Source organism: Vombatus ursinus, unplaced genomic scaffold, assembly GCF_900497805.2.
Source record: "Vombatus ursinus unplaced genomic scaffold, bare-nosed wombat genome assembly UNPS02014802.1, whole genome shotgun sequence".
Classification (NCBI taxonomy): Eukaryota; Metazoa; Chordata; class Mammalia; order Diprotodontia; family Vombatidae; genus Vombatus; species Vombatus ursinus.
The window spans coordinates 9,978,633-9,992,417 of NW_020954580.1; the positions used below are offsets into that span (position 1 = coordinate 9,978,633).

General features: G+C 36.9%; 1 protein-coding gene across 1 annotated transcript in view; it reads left to right on the plus strand.

The window, feature by feature from the left end:
* The window catches only part of BARD1 (BRCA1 associated RING domain 1), a 142,444-nt gene that overhangs the window by 16,254 nt on the left and 112,405 nt on the right, over positions 1–13,785 (plus strand). Inside the window, exons 2-3 of the mRNA XM_027873777.1 lie at positions 2,734–2,790; positions 12,653–12,801. Coding sequence (XP_027729578.1) covers positions 2,734–2,790; positions 12,653–12,801 — 206 coding nt within the window. The remainder of the gene's footprint in view (positions 1–2,733; positions 2,791–12,652; positions 12,802–13,785) is intronic.

The window sequence follows — 13,785 nt, forward strand, 5'->3', positions numbered from 1 at the left end:
GCTCAATTTCACTTTAATGCTTTTAGCTACTAAAATGTGCAGTGTGACACTTTTGATCTTTCTAGAGATGCGGAAATATTTTTATTGATATGTGATGTGTATACACAGGGAATGGGATATAATGCTATAAATACTTAAAGGGGTCTAGGGATTCTGTAGCAAATCAAACACGGAGCTTGGTGCTTATATAAATCCTGGCCTTTTCCTGTCGCCCCCACCTCGTTCTAACTTTTTATTTGGTTTAATAGGATGGTTTCTTTAATAGAATTATCTGATGCATTTAGTGTTTTAAAAGGCCTCACTCCTGGGTTTTAGAAAGACAGGTACACTAATGCATGGTTGGTGGAGCTGTAAATTAGTAAAACTATTCCAGAAAACAATTTGGAATTATGCAAATAAAGTGGTTAAAATGCTCGTTCCCTTTGACCCAGATATTCCACTCCTAGTCCCATACCCTAAGGAGATTATTGACGGAAAGAAAAGCTCCATATATATCAAAATATTTATGATAGCACTTCTTGTGGTAAGAAAGAACTGGAGATAAAGTAGATACCCATCAATTATGGAATGGCTAAATAAATTATGGTGCATGTATATGTAACAGGATATTACTGGGCCACAAGAAACATAAAACTGATGCAATCAGTCAGCAGGCATTTATTAAATACTTAACTATGAACCAGGAACTGCTAAATTCTGGGGATAAGACTGACCCTGCCCTCAAGGAGCTTACATCCTAATGGGGGAAGGCTATACTTAAAAGAGAGCTGAAAAAGGAAGGGGAGAAGGTAACCAGCTTTGCTGGGGCCATGCCTGATAGAGGAAGGCTATGTGGGGATGAGTCAGCCTTGCATGTAGGAAAAGGAATGAAGACATCTTTGGCCTGAAAATTGGAGGCTCTGAGAGGAACCAGCCAATCAGAAAGTGAGGCCTCAAGGACTGGGGTTGTTCCAAAGTGAGAAGTAATTCAGGGATGGAGTGAGCTTCTAGGGAGAAGAGGTTTCTATGGCATGGTAGAGAAAGTTTTGTGGGGATAAGTCAGCAGTGCAGCCTGGAGACATGTGAGGTAAGCTAGGAAGACAGTATATACATAGACTACCACAACATCAGGGGAAAAAAAACAATCAGCACAAAGCAATTGAAACCAAATGTTATGAATTTATAAAGGCCAAGTTTGACCCCAAAGAAGAACTGTGAGAAGACCCCTTCTCCTCTTAAAGTAGTACAGGGCCACAGTTATGATACGTTATATATGGCAATTTTTAAAAAAAAATACTGATCTTACTGATTTTTCTCTATCTTTTTTTTTCCCTTTTATAAAAATATTATTAGGGATGACTCTGGGAGGAGTTGGGAAAAGGATCCAGGGTGATATCTGGGCTATGTAAAGACAAAATCAATCCATCCCTGTGTCCGTCTAGCAGTCTTTCTGGAGCAGCTAGGTGGCACAGTGGATAGAGCACTAGGTTTAGGGTCAGGAAAACCTGAATTACCATTCAGCCTCAAACACTTACTAGCTGTGACCTTGGGGAAGCACTTAACCCATTTGCCTCAGTTTCCTCATCTGGAAAATGAACTGGAGAAGGAAATGGCAAAAACATTCTAATATCTTTGCCAAGAAAACATCAAATGGGGTCACAAAGAGGAAAAGACCGAAAAAACGACTGAACAACAGTGAAAACAACAATCTATCTTCCTACCAAGCCACCCTCCAAACAGTGTTTCTTAAAGTTTAGGCTACCTACTCCCTCCCCTTTCATGGTTCCCATTGGCCACTGTTAAAAATAAGCAACATCAAATAGCATCTCATTTCTTCTCCCCTCACACCCCGCCAATGATTCTTGGCAGCAACGAATGAACTGCTTCTGATGAGTCTCTGTTAGCATATAAATAAGTAATGTATGTCATATATAAACTATGGTTGTTGTCCTATGACTTACATGAACACTTTGTGATACCATAGATTAGTTTCTCAGTTTTTCCAGCCTAAGTTGTATTTCTGATACATATAAATATCTATTTTCTCTTCTGTAGAATATACTCCCACCCTCTTCAGCCTTAGCATTATGATTTAAGGAGTTCTAAGGGGTAGGAAGAAGCCAGGACTGGGAGGAGCAGAATGAAAGGAAGAGTAGTTATTTTAAAAAATTTGTGTTTTAACAAGTGAACTCTTGGGACTAAGTTTTGTGAACTTCTAAACAAACATGCTGGTCACTTTTAGCATTGACTTACTATGGGGTGGATAGAACCTCATGGACTCTGTGTGTGTGTGTGTGTGTGTGTGTGTGTGTGTGTGAGTGAGAGAGAGAGAGAGAGATCTTTGAGAATCACTGTTTCAAAGAGTTACCTTGACAGTTCAAAGAACTGGCAGACAATAGGTTTTAAGTATTAGTGTCAATCTATAGCGTGCTGGATACTCATGTGTTTTCCTCTCTATCCTGGCATTGTGTGTATTTATGGAGAAATGGGCCAGTCTAGACTTTTGCTTGGATAATAGGTTTACAATATAAATCAGATTTGCCATTGGAATCCAACAGACAGGTTTTAATCTGGCCTTTCATCCAAGAGTAATAAGCTGTCACCTGAGCAGTATATACCTCATTAATATCCTGTGTTTAAAAGTCAGGGAAATCTAGTCGGGTGTGATTGGGCCTTGGGTATAGGTATACCTCAGGGGTAAAAGTGATCTTCTTGCATCTGTCTGTTTATTGACATTGTTTTTTCTTCAAACAGCATCAATATCCTGAGGGAACCTATGTGCTTAGGAGGATGTGAACATATCTTCTGCAGGTGAGTGACTAAGGCTTGAACTGAAAGAACTATGTGAGAATTGAGTCTCGCAAAATACTCTCTATGGTTTTTAACTTTCTTTTTGTCAGTAAGGAGCTAGGAATTGTTAAAGGTTTTATGGCATGTCTGGGGGGAAGAAAATAGCTTTCTTTTAGAGAATTTAAACAATTGTATCATGACTTTTTGTTCTCTAGCAATAGGTGTTTTTACTGTGGATCTTAGTGATAGATGTCACTTTCTAGTGATTGCCAGATTTTATCGGTATAGATGTTGAGTCTGGCCAGAAAATTGGGGGAGAGTTTGTAAATTTACCAAGTTCCTTGCTTTGTTTTTAGGTCATTAGGTCTTTGTATTTCAGTTTATCTATCTGTTCAGTTTATCAAATATATATATGTTGCACATGGAACTCTGCTAGGTATGGGTATGCAAAGATGTAAATAGGACAAATTCTTGCCCTCAGAAAGCTTACATTCTACTAAGGCAGGGATTCTTGGCATGTGAACTTTTAAAAATTTTAATAACTATATTTTTTAAAATATATTTTTATTTCATTAAATATTTCATTAAATACACATACAATTTTTTTGACATTCATTTTTTAAAATTTTGTGTTTCAAATTCTCTTTGGCATACCCCCAACTCATTGAGAAGATAAGCAATATGATGTTGATTAAACATGTGAAGTCATGCAAAACACATTTCCATATTAGCCATATTGCAAAAGAAAACACATATACACAAAAACTAAGAAAAATAAGAAGGTTAAAAAAAGTGTGCTTCAGTCTGCAGTCAGAGTTCATCAGTTCTGTCTCTGGAGATGGATAGCATTTTTCATCATGGATCCTTTGGAACTGTCTAGGAACATTGTCTTGATCAGAGTATCTAAGTCTTTCATTGTTAGTCATCATTATTGTGTACAGTGTTTTCTTGGTTCTGCTCACTTCACTATGCATCAAGTCATATGAATCTCAGATTTTTCTGAAACCATCACCTTCGTCATTTCTTATAGGACAATAGTATTCCATCACAATCATACACCACAGCTTGGTTAGCATTCTCCAGTTGATACATTTCAATAAATTTTTTTATTGAAATTTTCAATTTTCAATTCTTTTCCACCACAAAAAGAGCTGCTATAAATATTTTTGTACAAATAGGCCCCTTTTCCTTTTCTTTGCCCCTTTTGGGATACAGACCTAGTAGTGGTTTTGCTGGGTCATGGGGTATGTAGTTTTATTGCCCTTTGGGTGTAGTTCCAAATTGTTCTCCAGAATGGTTGGACCAGTTCACAACTCCTCCAGCAGTGCATTAGTGTCCCAATTTTTCCATATCTCCTTCAGCATTTATCATTTGCCTTTACTGTCACTTAGCCAATCAGATAGGTGTAAGGTGGTACCTCAGAGTTATTTTAATTTGAATTTCTCTAATCAATAATGATTTAGAGCATTTTTTTTCCTGTGACAGTTGATAGCTTTGGATTTCTTCTTCTGAAAACTGCCTATTCATTTGATGATTCTCTTTAAATAAAATTGGTTTTCTTTATAATGCTAGGGTCAGCTTCAGGAGACTCTTTGTGTTCTAATCAGTGTTAAGTATGTGTGAAGGAAATTAAAGTCAGTCAGTCCAGTAAACATTTATTAAGTGTCTACTCTGTGCCAGGTACTGTGCTAAGTGTTATATAAAATAATGATATAAAGAAAAACTGCTGATGGAGGCTATTGTACAAATGAGACAAGGAAATAAAAACTGAAAACTAAGTTTGGCTGTGAAAAAATAATGTGTAATAATTGATATGAACTGTTTACCATTTGTATCTAATTATCACATTGCAATAACAGTTTTTCAAAAGATTAAATTTTGTTGTAGGTTTGATTACAGCTCTGAACTCTGTTCGTGGGAGTGAAAAGAGTACTGAGAGAGGAAGAATTGGGTTTAAATAGTGGCTTCAATACTTCCTGGCTGGGTGACCTTGTGCAAGTCAGTTAACCATTATGTGACTTGGTTTTCTCACCAGTAAAATGGGAATAATAATTCTTGTGCTGCCCATCTCACAGAGTTGTGAGGAAAGGCTTGGAAACCTTAGAAGGCTGTATAAAGAGAAGGTATTTCATATATACATATATATATATATACACACACACACACACACACACACATATATACACATATAATGTCATATATAATAGTATATATTTCATATATATTATTATATATGACAATATTATATGTAATTACATATTATATATTATGTTATATAACAATATATAACAATATTATATATATAAATATATATATAACATTATATAATAAACTTTCTCCCCTCAAAGAAAATATAGCTTTTTGTTTATGTAGCATATTGGTCTTATCCCTTCCTCTTCTGATGAGACACAATTCAATCACCACTTTGTATGTGAAACCTTTTCTTTTTCCCTGCTCCTTCATCCCACCTGCTAGGTAATTTTGTTTATTTGGGATTTATTCTGGTTGTACTTACCCATTCTCTGTAATTGTATTGCTAGGGCCTAGCATGGTGCCTGGCACGTAGTAGGTACTTAATAAATGCTTGATGAATGAATGAGTAGCACAGGGTAGAAGCCTTAAAAAAGTTCTGCTCCTTTTAAAAAAGAAAAAATAAGAATTCACTTGTGCTGTAGAATTTACAAAGTAATTACCAGCACTGTGAAATAGGTTAAATAACCTGTCCTTTTTCAAAGTTCTAGGTATTGAAGCCAACACATAAGTCTGGCCAGGTTTTATGCTCCTAAACCTCTGCAGAGCTCCTCTTCTTGCTGTACTGTAGTGTTCATTTGCATATTGCTTAATAATGGTGAGCACAGGGACATACTGATGGTTCACTTCAGACATGCAGTTCATTGTCTTCTATATTGAGACTCAAGGCCACTGCTCAGATTCTTTGCACGTTTGGAATCTCTCCATCTGCTGAGCATTATATATGTATTATATATTTTTTAGTGTATATGTTATAAATATTGGAATCCTCTACACCTGGGCAGTTATATTATGCATAAGCTTATACATAAAAGTTTAGAGTACCTAGAGTCTAGCGACTTTAGGTAGTCTGGACAGTCTTACTGCCTGATATGAATGGCTCTCAGGGAACAGAGGAAATAGCCAATGATAATTGAAAAGACAAAAGGTTTTATGAGCAAGCGTGTTTTCTAAAGGCTACCTTCGGCATATCAAACTATATTGGAAGGTAAAATTGAGATGGTGGTAAACATGGTAGCAAATCATCGTGCTGCTGCACCATAATTTTAAAGCATTTTCAGAGAACTCTGCTGAGCAGTTTTACAATGCTGGTCGTTTTGGGGAGGCTTGCCAAATTCTGCCATTGCTAGTGCCAATTAATTCTGCATCCTTGCATCTTCACAGAATGAGGGTAGATTGACTGTTTCTGCATGCTACAAATGCTAGAGGCTTTTTTAATGAAAGAAAAATCCCCTCTTAGAAGCCTCAGGTATCACATGCTTACCTCTCTGCTTTAAGAATCTGCAGGCTAAATGTGTAGATAAGATAGACCATGGTGTCATTCCTGTCTTCCTTTCAGTAGCTTCAGACCCTAGGCTTGCCAGATAATAGAAAAACAATAGTATTGCTAGAGAGTGGTGATTCTCATCTTAGGGATCAAGGATTAATTTTCAGGACTTTTTTTCACAAGCTTTCTCTGCACCCCTAGGTTATCTTTGATTCAGTATTTAGTCTAGATTAAGATGTTGTTTAGAAAATGAAATACTATTGGAGATTTTTATGAGCAAGTTGATTTGACATAAAAGCACTATGTAAGATATTCGGCATCATTAAAAGTGCTGTTCTGTTCAGAATGACTTGTGCTTTAATTTTCTAGAATCTGTTGACTTGCACCATGTCAACATTTTTTTTTTTAAAATAGGCTTTTATTTGTATAGCCTGTATCAGGGATCCCTAAGCTTTTTTTGTGTCGTGGATGCCAATCATTGGCAGTCTGGTGAAACCTATTGACCTCTTCATATAATATTCATATTCATATAATTTTTAAATGAATAGAATAAAATATGTAGGATTGCAGAAGAAACCAATTATATTGAAATATGGTTATTAACATGTTTAAAAAAAAAGTTTACAGACTCCAGGTTAAGAATTCCTAGACATTTCCCTTTGTATCCTTCTCTCTTCCCTTCCTCCCCATTAAAAAAAAAATTTAAAGGAAATGAAAAAATTCAGTAAAATCAGTCAACATATTAAAAAATAAAAACATGCAATAAATCCTCAAGGGTGCAGGGGACTCCACACCAATGGACCCTTAAGAAATGCTTCTGTTTGTTGATAATGAGAACATTTTAGGCTTTGGAAACAATTTTTTCCAAAGTTCTCTTGCTTTTAAACTCTTGGAATGTTAAGGGTTACGTATATTTCTTTCACAACCTTTAACACAACAGTGCCGGTGAGATGGAGACTATTTGCAAGCTGACCAGGAGGTGCTTTGTGTCCCTGCTGTGAGCATGGTAGATAATGTTAAGACAGTTGTTGAAGAGAGAAAGCATACTTACCCAAGCAGTGAATAATGTGTTTTTCCTGGGGATTGGTGTAGGAAAATGAGAAGAGGCTTCTTCAGTTTTTGACTCAATAATTAATTTTGCAGAAAGTCTGTCTTGTTATAAGGCTTTGGCAGGAAGTCATACCATTGCCAGTCCTTTACTTTTATAAGTAAGAGGCAAATGACCCAAAACCATGGCAGGCAATTTCTAGGCCAGGTGCTTGGGTCAATATACATTCACCTCCATGTCTCACACAATCTCTGTCTACATTCACACCAGAGTATAATAATAGATGTACCAATTGATAACCTGGAAATATTAATAAGTAATAAAAGTTTGACTTCAAGTAATAAGTTGCTGTTGGCAAATATTTATTATGTGTTTATTAAGGGTTTACTGTAGTTCAGACATTGTGTTAAGTGCTAGAAATCTAGAAAGCAGGCCAAAAAATAGTCCCTGATCCCAAGGAGTCTTTTTTATTTATTTTTTATAAACCTTTCATTTTTTGATAAAGTTTTATTGATATCTTGTTTTATATTGTCTACATTTTCATGTGTTTCTCTTTCACTTCTCTCCCATCCCATATAATAAAGATTTTTTTTTAAAGCGAAAGAGGAGAGAAAAAAACAAAACAAAACAAAACCTCAGCAAAACTAATCAGTATATAGAAAATAATCTGAAAACACATGCAATGATTTCCCCCCTATGGATTTCCAACTACTGCAAAGAAGTGAGGGATGATGTCTTCTCCTGTCTTCTTCTTTGGGCTATCCTCATTCTTTGTAATTTTGCAGCTCTTTCTTTTGATGGTTTCATGGTGGTAATTCTTTCTGTTTGCCTGGTTGTACTTGATTATATCATTTACTTGGCTCTGTATCAGTTCACATAATTCTTCCCATGCTTCTCTTTTTATTATTTTTGTCATTTTCTGTACCATGGTAGGATTCCGTTACATTCATGTAGCACAGTTTGTTTAGCCATTCTCCAAAGTAGATAGATAATGTGTTTTGTTTCCGCTTCTTTGCTATCCTAAAAAGTACTGCTATAAATATTTCGCTATATACCAGGGACTTTCTTTTTATCAGTGACTTCCCTTGGAGAGTAGGAGGGTACATTCTAATGAGTGAGACAACTTGTAACTAACTAGAAAGGTTTGCACAAATTTTTTTTTTTAATTTCAATATTTAAAGCTATCTACCTAGAAAACTGTCTAGAACAGTTATTACCTTAGAATTAGGGATAACTATGGTTGTATTTGCAGACACTCACAGGGTTCGAATCTTCTGGCATTTCCTATATTACCTTTGACAGTCTTTTTGATATCTGGTGGTCTCATCTGTAGAATGAAATGATTCACCTACGTGGCTTCTGAAGTCCCATCAAGTCAGAACTTGTGGTCCTATGATTCTGTGACAGCAATATATCAAGAAGTGAAAAAAAAATATTACTAGCTGTGTGATAACCCTTTTGGGATTATAGATAAGGGGGTTGGGTGGACTATATGATCTTGAGCTCTGTTCTTTTCTTAAATTCTACAACTCTTTTCTCCTCTAGAGATGCAGGTGCTGAGGGGCTTCATGGAATAAAATACCAGATAAGGAAAATAAAATTGGTAGTGGTCATTGGGAGTGATGAAAGATTGGATGCTATGAGACTGGCTGTATGTTGCACTTAGCAGTCTACGCTAGGTTTGAAGATTTTTGTACTTTGCCAAACACTGCATTCCAAATAACTATTAGATCATAAGGGATGACTCCCAGCTTGGCATTTAAAGCCCCCTGTACCCTAGCTCCAGTCTACATTTGTAGATTTATTACGTTTTACTCTCCTTCACGCACTCTGTCGTCTAGTAGAGAGCCAAATTGGTCCATTTGCTGTACCCCAAACTCAATGCTCCAACTTACTATTGCTGCCCCCCAAACTCAGTGCTCCAACTTATTATTGCTGCCGTCATGCCTGGAATATACTATCTCAGCCTATCTTGTTTTAACTCTTTTTTTTTTTTTGACATGGATAATGGGGAAATTTATTTCACTAAACTATTAGGCTATAGATTGAGGCTATATATGAAGCTATTAGGCTATAGTTTATTGGCTTAACTCTTGTGAGGTCTTCCCTCTGGTTTTTAATTCCACAAAGTGCTTTCAAAAATAACAACAGCAACCACAACAACAATGTGTTTTGTGAACTCCCAGGGTAATTTAATTTGAATATTATTACTACTTAAAGCTCCATCGAAGAATTTTTAGCATGAATCCCTTGGACCATTCCTAAACCACTAATTGGGAGCCACTGATCTATAGGAAACTCTCATCGTCTTCCCTACTTAATGCTGTTGTCTCCGTCTTCAGCTTACCCTGTACTTGTTTATCTGTCTATGGATCCCTTCCGATGGAATGGAAGGACTATTGTATTTTGTCTGTTTCCCCTGGGAACCATTTTGTTATCCATGTTAACCATATGTTATTTCTGGTAAGTGCTTAGTAGGTACTTGTTGAATTGAATTTCGGGAAGGTGGATTAGTCTTTTTTGCAGATCACCTAGCCAAATAGACCTTAACCCACGGCAGCACTAAATAACTCCCCCAATATAGATTGAGAAAATGGAAGTCAGAGCAGCCAGTGCAACCGAAAGACTCGAAGGTCAGTGAAGTACCTAAAATATTCAGACAAAAGGGGAAAAAAAACCAAAAACAAAACTCTTTTCTAAGTCCCTTGAAACCACCTTTATGACAGCCATAAAATTTTCTTGTGACTCTGGCAAAATTACCTGGCTGTCATTTGTCAAGAGTTCGCCCTTCTCAGCTTTCAATGTGTGTAACAGCTGTGGTTTTGTTCCAGGGGAAATATTGATTCAGCCTCGAATCCATTCTAGTAAACTTTAAATACACACAGGTGGCTTCAGAGTTACATCTTCATCAGTGCCTCGTTGAAACTTGATTACTTTCATCTGTCTGTGGCCTCCATGAAGCCTTCTTTGGTTTCCCTCCTTTCCTTCCCCAGTAGGTAATGACTTTCCTTCTTGACCCTCACATAACATTTGGTTTTGTGGCTCTCCACTGTGCCTCATCTGGATTTGTGTCTTATCCTTGTAAGCTCTTTGGGAGTAGGGACTATTTTATTTTTTGTATGGATCTTGTAGGTATCTAAATTTTTACATATTGTCTCCTTCACTAGATTGTAAGCTCCCTCAGGGCAGGTATTTTCTTTTGCCTCTTTTTATATCCCACAGTGCATGGCACATAGTAGGAGCTTAATAAATATCGATTGAGTGAGTGATTGATTACTCAACTAAAGTCAGTGTGATGTGGCTGACTTCTGCCCAGCAACAATGAGAACCTTGCCTAAATCTAAGTCTTCCCAGTAATAGGGGGCCCTATCTGTTGACAAGAAAACCTTGCTATTTTCTGTGTGCATAACTAACCCCTGTGTTTTGTGCCCATGTCCTTGAATGTCGCAAGTTAAGTTCCCTGCTTTGTGACTACATCCCTGAACTCTTTTGTAAAGTACCCAACACACCTGCTTCTCCTTTCCTGCCTCCTTGTACATACCTACCTCTTCCTTCCTGATATCCTGTCCTGTGGTTAACTGCCCACTTAGTAGTATATCCCCCCAAGCAAGCTTCTGTCTTATCACAGGCTGCTAGTGCTCCTAAGGACTAGCCTGCTGCTTTTGTGTCAATAAAGCCGTCTTGATTGGGAGAACCTCTGCCCCGTGAATTCTTTCTGGACAACCCCACTCCTAACATCATTGACCTCATCAAAGAGGCAGTTTTACTTCTGTATGTCCTTGAGACTCTCTTCAGCGTAGACATTGCAGTCAACAGTTTACTAAATTAAAATTTGTGGATGATTAAAAAGCTCTGTTTCTAAAAAGTGATTCTTTTGTGGTTTCCCTCCTCAATCTTTGGTTACCTGGAATTCCCCCTTGCACTATCCATGTGGGTTTCCTTTTTTTTTTTTAAATTTATTTTGAATTATCAACAGTCACTTCCATAAGCTTCTGAGTTTTAAATTTTTCTCCTCCTTCTTCCCTGCTTCCCTCTCCAAGATGGCATGCAATCTGATATAGGCTATACATATACATTCCTATTAAACATATTTTCACATTAGTGATATTGTAAGAAAGAATTAGAACCAATAGGAGGAACCACCAGAAAGAGAAAATAGTATGCTTCGACCTGCATTCGAACTCTATAGTTCTTTCTTTGTATGTGGATAGCATTTTCCATCATGAGGCCTTTGGAGATGTCTTAGATCTTTTTTTGCTGAGAAGGGTTAAGTCTTTCAATATTAGTCATTGTACAACGTGGCCGTTACTATGTACAGTGTTCTCCTGGTTCTGCTTACTTCACTCAGCATCAAATCATGCAAGTCTTTCCAGGTTTTTCTGAAGTCAGCCTGTTCATCATTTCTTATAGCATAATAGTATTCTGTTACATACATATACCATGACTTGTTCAGCCATTTCCCAATTGGTGGGCATCCTCTCAATTTCCAATTCTTTGCCACCACAAAAAAATGCTGCTATAAATATTTTTGTACATGTAGGTCTTTTTCCCATTTGTATGATCTCTCTGCGATATAGCTCTGGAAGTGCTGTTGCTGGGACAAACGGGCTTTACTTTTTAAGAGTTAATTTATAATATTACTCACTTAAGTAATTCCAGTCAAATAAAAAGTTAAGATTCTAGCTACTTAAAAATATAAGAGCCAATTAAACAAGATAAGTAATTGGAAAAGCTTTGGGGTAAGGGTTTGAACTTCTTATTGACTTTTCTGTAGTTAGGCAAACCCTAATGTAATTTGGATGATGTAGAAACTGGATAAATCTTGAACTATTTTAAAAAATATTTTATTTTATTTTTCAATTAGCAAGTTTTGTCTCACTTTTATTTCTCCTTTATTGAAGGGGTAAAAGAATAACAAAACTCTTGTAACAAATATATATAGCTTAACCCGGTGTAAAAAAATTGCCTGTTGACCTTTTATATAATGGGACAGGTCCAGGAGTGGGGTAAATACGTAATGGGTGGGTATGGTTATGTTGGAGACAAGCCTCATGATTAGTTATGGGGAAGAACGGGATGTAACCCATATTCCTAATCTCACTAGTTAATTACACACCCCTTGGGATTATGTTATGGCTCCACACTTGGCAGGGACCTCCACTTTGAAGACCACTGTTTTAGATCATTGTGGGTAATGCTGGGAAATTTTAAAACATTGCAAAAAAAAAAAAGTCCCAGCAGCTAATAAATAAACCTCATTCGTTTTCTTTTGGACTTATAATATTGGGCTAATTTCAGAATGATTTTATTCTCTTAAGTACATGCGTGGGCGACTGCATCGGTACGGAATGTCCAGTGTGTCACACACCTGCCTGGATACAGGATGTGAAGATAAACAGACAGTTAGACAGCATGATTCAACTATGCAGCAAGCTTCGGAATCTGTTACACAACACCCCGGGTTCAGGTGAGAAGGACCCGTTAGGGTCTCTTGGTAAAAATGACTTGCTATATTTAAATGGCCACTTTGTTTGGATCACATTGAGGATTCACATAAAAAGAGCTGGATGAGTCTTTTCTCCCTATTTCCCCTCCCATTGTACCCCACCTTTGGAAAAAAAAATTTTGAATTAGAAATTTACTTCAAGAGCCATTAGGATTCTACAGTTAGGCTCCTGAAACATCATAAAACTACAGGATGGTGATTTTTTTCTGTGACATTGCTTACTTGATTAAAATGTACTTTTGAACAGGTTTGGACAAAAACAATTCACGATATTCTAAATTGTTTGGCATGTTTTGAAGGAGAAGTAGAATCCAATATTTGTTGTCCTTTTTCTTCCCTAATGAAATTGTGGTTGGCTGGCCCAAGTTGTTTTTAGATTCAGTTTATTAACCAAATGTACACCTCGCATGCTTTCTCCAGAGAACTAATTAGGATGAAAAGAAGGTAAAGTGATTGGAGTTTCCCAGTAATTGAATTTTGGAATCCTTGTTTTTTTAATTGACCAGAATGACATCCTTCCTTTTCTCTGTGGGAGAGACTCTTCTAAATTGACACCTGTTGTGGTGATTGATGTGGAATAGGAAAGCTGCTTGAGGCTACCCTTGTCTTTTGCTCTTAAATTCCTGATGGGGTGTTTTTATCCTATGCAAAACAGGAGGTTTATTGGCCAAAATAGCTTGATACAGTGGAAAAGGTGGCATTGTAGGACTTGAGTTCGGATCCTGGCTCTTTCATGGACTGCCTGTTGGCATCGCTTTCATTACTGGTAAAATGATAATAAATCACAGCTCTCAAAATCGAAGAGACCTTAGAAGGCAACTTCTAAAGTCGTTAGACCGAGCTCTACTTCTCCGTGTTTTTGAGACTCTTTTTAGAGTCTAGACACTAGTGAACACATTAGCACATTTTTTATTTTTTTGACAGATGAGGAAACCGAGGCCCATG